The 5228-nt window shown below is 57.9% G+C and overlaps 1 protein-coding gene across 1 annotated transcript; it reads right to left on the bottom strand.

The window, feature by feature from the left end:
• Positions 1 to 1177: 1177 nt before the first annotated feature.
• On the bottom strand, positions 1178 to 3921 carry BGLAP (bone gamma-carboxyglutamate protein). Its single transcript, XM_054011055.1, has 4 exons — positions 3708 to 3921; positions 3130 to 3174; positions 2602 to 2668; positions 1178 to 1618 (listed from the first exon to the last, which is right to left on the bottom strand). The coding sequence occupies exons 1-4, from the start codon at positions 3904 to 3906 to the stop codon at positions 1489 to 1491; spliced, it is 441 nt and encodes a 146-aa protein (XP_053867030.1). The 5' UTR covers positions 3907 to 3921; the 3' UTR covers positions 1178 to 1488.
• Between the last annotated feature and the right edge of the window lie 1307 nt (positions 3922 to 5228).

Below are 5228 nucleotides of genomic sequence, written 5' to 3'. Positions count from 1 at the left end.
CAAAAACTGGTTTGTTCGGTGTTATTTTCCCTCTCTGAGGGGTCAGCGCTCGGGAGAGGAGCCTGGCTGCTTGCCTCAAAGAGGAAGGGCCGGCCAATTCCCTCGAATACCACAAACCTTTGCTTAGAAGCTGTGATTTCTGTTAACGCTGACGAGTCTCTCCTTTCCCCAGCCAGCAGTGCCTTGAAAGCAGCGGTGATTTCTATTACATTCCTTTCGTTCCTCTCACCTAAGCTGGAGCGTTCAAGAAGAGGGACTGGGAGCTGGGCCTCCTGGGTTGGATTCCTGGCTCTGCCAGGGAGCGCGATTCACCGATCGGAGCAGGAAGGGCTGGGACCACCTCTGCTGCAGGTTGTTTTCCCAGGTTTTGAAAGGGGACAAGCCTTGCCCTACCGGACTCTCCGGGGAACCCAGAAGGTTGAATCCATCAGGGTCTAGGGTGATCAGATGTCCTGATTTTATAGGGACAGGTCCCGATTTTGGGGTCTTTTTCTTATATAGGCTCCTATTACCCCCCCACCCCTTGTCCCGATTTTTCACACGTGCTGTCTGGTCACCCTATCAGGGTCAGTGACATACACGGAGTTCCACCCTCGCAAGAAGCTGGGGGCTGGAACCTAGAACCCTGCAGGGAGCTGGGGGGTGGCGGGCTAGACTCACCGCTGTGCCCGAAGCAAAGGTGGGGGGGAGAGAGTAAGGAGCAGGAGAGGACACGAGCCAGCAACTCGGTGAAGTTAAGCTTCAGTTTCTTATCTATGGAATAGCCGGCCATGGCCTCTGCCCCGCTAGGGCTGTTTGCCCATTAGCCCCCCTGCTCGAGCTGAGGTCTCTGAGCCCAGAGCCAGGTCCCCGTTTCTGCTTTGGAGATCGCGCTTAGCTTCTAACGGGTTCAGGGCCGGGCTGGTCTTTGTGTCGGGTGTTCAGCCAGGGCCCCGGGCACTACGGCATGTGTTAATAAGGAAAGCTAGCTAAGGTACTTAGATTGCCTCACGCGAGCAGTTTTAGCACTGAGATAGAGCAGTATTATGGTCCTCATTTTAAAGATGGGGAAACCGAGGCACGAAGGGGTCGCACAGAGCTGGCCATTGAACGCCGGGCTCCCCAGTCCCACCCTAGCACCCCCATGTGCTGCTCCGTCCCTCTTCTCTTCGTTCAGCCCAATAAAAGAGACAGCAGCACCGCTCCTCACGTTTATTTTCTCAGACCTCATTAAAGAAACATTCCATAGCATAAAAACAGCGCGACGTGCTGGAAACAGCCAGTACGGCATTATAGATACAAGCGCAAGCGCTCCGGGCTCAGTACAAGGAGCAGGGCTGGCCTGGCAGCTGAGGGAACATAAAAGCTTGTACGTTTAACACACGGTTACAAAAATCAGCCTGGGGCAGAAGATCTCTCTGCTCCCTGCTGTGCTTCTTGGGCAACAATTCCTCTTTCTCTCTCCCCGGCGCTGTGATTGACGTGGGGGGATCTCTGGGCCAGGAAGCTCTAAATCGGCCCATAGTATCTTCTGTAAGCCTCCTGGAAGCCAATGTGGTCAGCCAACTCGTCGCAGTCGGGGTTGAGCTCACAGATCTCCCGCTTGCCCTCGAGAGGGTCGTGGATGAGATCGTAGAACCTGCGTGTGAACAAGGTGGGTTAATGAGTGATAGAAAGTTCTCCAAGTGCTTTAGGGGGCCGGCGTATAATCCACCTACGTGCCAGGATCAGTGCACCTGCCTTGGGACTGCACCCACCTCTGGGGTGGAACGTGGCCGCTTTTAATCCTGGGCGCCATTGCTGGGGGCTGTTAAACAGCTGCCGCGTTCCACCCCAAAGAGCCCTTGGAAATGGTGCACTGGGTTGAGTTCTCCGGGGCTGACATGCAGCCACCTCTGGGGTGAAAGCAGCAACAACGCTAGGCCCCACGTTAGGGCAGGGAGTGAGGAATGCACTGATCCCGTTCTCATGAGCGATGCCTGGGTCGGACCAGGATGCGGGCAGGGCTGCTGGGCCCTGCCGAAAAAACAGCCTGGAATTTTTTATGTCCAAAATCAGCCAGGGCCGCAGGGTTATTGTATTAACTATACAACAGGGGCCCGTAGTGACAATAGATCTGTGCCCCAGAGGGCTGGGCGGGCTGCTGTCGCCTCCAGAGGGGCTTTGGCTGATAACAGTCAAGCCCCAGGTACAGGAAGGCTGGCCCAGGGGTTAGCGCGCGAGCCTGGGTTCAGGTCTCTGCTCTGCTACAGAAGCCCTGCGTGACCATGGGCAAGTCACTTAGGTCCAGCTCCTGAGTAGGGAGTGAGATGCCTTGAGCCCTTTGAGGCTAAGGCTGGATCCAGGGGTGTTGGGAGTCTCACAGGCCACCCCTCCCAGCCAGCCCCCAGATTCGAGTGAAGTATTTCAGCCGTAGGGGCCGACACCGAGAACAGGAGCGGCCGGGTGCACCAGGGAGGATGAATCAGTGAACGACTGTAGGGTTCCTATGGTAACAGGGGCCTGGTGAGAACTGCAGCTGGGCTGAGCCTGTCAACACCCTGCCGCCCCCCTGCTGCCTTGGGAAGGGGACCCCAGCGCCAGCAGCGGGCTGGGGGTTGAGCACACGCCCGTGGCCTTTACCTGCTGTAGACGTAGTTCCGTTTGTGTCTCCTCACCACCTCGGCGCTGTCCTGTTTGGAGACGAATGCTGCAAGGGCAGGAAATAAAGGAGGCGTGAGGAGAATTGCTCCGGAAGGCCCAGCGCTGCCGTAACGGGACTGCCCTGTAGCTGCCCTGCACGGCTTCGGTGGAACGGGGCAAATCTTCCACCCTGGCTATCCTAGGGCCAGAAATAGCACCTGGGAGTCCTGCATCCCCCTCCCCACCCCACCCCACTCTAACCACTGGACCCCACTCCCCTCCCTGAGCTGGGAAAGGAACCCAGGAGTCCTGAGTCCCTGTCTCCCCTGCTCTAGTCACTGGACCCCCGCTCCACAAACTGAGCTGGGAAGAGAACCCAGGAGTCCTGACTCCCAGTCCCCTGCTCTAAACCCATGTGCACACTGACTAGACCAGGGATCTTGCGTTTAGAACAGGGGCCAGGGCGTCCGTGAAGGCTCCCTGAACGGCAGGCAGCGAAGCTGGATCGCACCCAGGGCCGAGCCTCACCTTCAGAGCTGGGCGAGTCATTAGCGCTGTTGGAATGATCCGAGCCTGCAAGGCACCAAGAGAGAGGGGGTCAGAAACGATACGCCCCCTTCACCCGTGAGCTGCCTGTCTCCTGCCGGGGCTGTGCCGAGCTGGGCGGCTACCGCGGGATGGTCGAAAGGTAACAGAGCGCAGCGGAGAGGAAATGCCAAACAGCTGCTGGGGCTGGAGTGGGCCTCTTGCTAGTGACCCCATGCATGCCGCTTTGCGAATCTATTGCACCTGGAAGCAAAGCTCGCCAAGTCCCGGACCGACATGAATGCCCCCCAGCCTGCTACAGCAGCCTAGTTCTTCCCCTGGCACAAATGGGGAAACTGAGGCAGAGGGCAGCAAAGTGATTCGCTCGGTCGTTCCACAGCGAATGAGATGCTAGCATGCCCCCAGCCGCACTATCCTACGTGTGCTCCTGTGTCAGGGAACGGGAGGGCTGAGATTTTAAGCTCCAAGAACATCAGTCACCGGGGGAAGCAACAGCGTAGCCGTGGGCTGGTAGAAAGCGCCTGGTTAATGCATCTAGCAGCCCCCGGTCCCCGTCTTACCTCCACGGCACAGGCACAGGGTCGCCAGAGCCAGCAAAGTCACCAGGGTGAGGGTCTTCATGGTGGCAGCTGGTTTCTCTTGTCTAGCTCTTGTAGGATGCTCCGCTGATGCCTGTTGTAGCCCGTGGCTCACAGGCCACCATTTATACCCTGCTGCTAGCCCTGGTCTGTCTGGGTAAAGGACCACATCCCCGCTCATCCCGCCCCTCCGGCTTTGACCACAGGCGGGGAGGGGCCTGGCCCTGCTGCCAGATCTATTTGGAGCCCATCCGTCTGGGCGCGAGGCTGCCAAACCCAGATGGCAATTGTGGTTTCAGGCACCCCTGGGGTGGAAAACAACCCTGCGTTCTCAGGGCCAACGGGGGCTCATGTGAGCTCCAGGGGAAGAACCAGGGAGGGGCTCGGGAGCATTGTCAAATGCAGAGATGGGCTGGAGCTGTGATGCTCAGAGCTAGCTCCCAACCGGCCTAAAGCTCAAGGGTGTTTGGAGCTGGGGGGGGCATTAGGATCCTGTCATAATGATGAGATTCTTCGCCCTCCCTCTGGTCACCCCAGCATAGGGGCTGCATCAGAGGCAGGATGGCGGGGGCGGGGTCGGGGTCATGAGGGGCAGAACGCCACAGTCCCCAGCTGGTGTGATTTGTTCTCAACCCTTTCCACCTTGAGACCCCAGCAGGGGGACCAGGCCCAGTTGCTTGCTCTTTGTGAACCCCCCTCACTGAGCACCCATGACTTGGAGCAGCCCCGAGGGCGCTCTAAGCTACATGGGGGGGATTTGTTCAGCTCCAGGCCAAGCCAAGAGCTGGGGAGGTGGTTTGGTGCCACCTTTCCCACCCCGCACGCTCTCTGCTCACTGCAGCTGAAGCATGAGGCCTGTGTCTTCTATTAACAACTACTTAACGGAGAGGTCCAACCAACAGCTCGGCGAAAAGCTCTCTTTGTAGAGATGCCCCGGCTTGCACTGCTGTGTCACTGCTCACCGCGCACCCGGACAGCGGGCTGCACAGAGGTCTAGCAGCCAGGAAACCCAAGCACTGGCACAGATTAGTGGGAGCAAACAACTGTCCCCTCGCTCGGGCTCTTCGTCCAGGGGCCTGAGCGCAGCCCATGCGGCTATAACAAAGCTAATGCAGTGCGGCCAATGGCTGAGATGTTTTTATCACCAAGCTCACGCTATTTGGTGTGGTCTTAAAGGGCCAGCGCTTGGCGTCACCTAGTTACGTGCCAAGCACAGCCTGCCTTTTTTTAAACATACAAGCAGTTTCTCGGCACCGTGATACTAACCCTTGCTGTGCCCCTGAGGGCTGCCTTCAAAAAGTTGAAGGCAAAAAAGAAAAGAACCTCGAGTAGATTCGTTTTTAAGCCAGTCTCAGGATTTTTGTCTGTGAGAGCGCGCGAGAGAAAATATTGGGCTGGGATACCAGCGAACTGGCTTGTTCAGGTGACCTTGGCCATAGCCTGTTCCCCTGCCTCAGTTTCCCCACCTGTACGCTGCCTCTCCCACTGCTCTGGAAGCAGGGC

The sequence above is a fragment of the Malaclemys terrapin genome, chromosome 21, assembly GCF_027887155.1.
Source record: "Malaclemys terrapin pileata isolate rMalTer1 chromosome 21, rMalTer1.hap1, whole genome shotgun sequence".
In the NCBI taxonomy this organism is placed as follows: Eukaryota; Metazoa; Chordata; order Testudines; family Emydidae; genus Malaclemys; species Malaclemys terrapin.
Note: the sequence above shows the minus strand (reverse complement) of the source record. Positions and strands in the feature narration are given on the sequence as shown.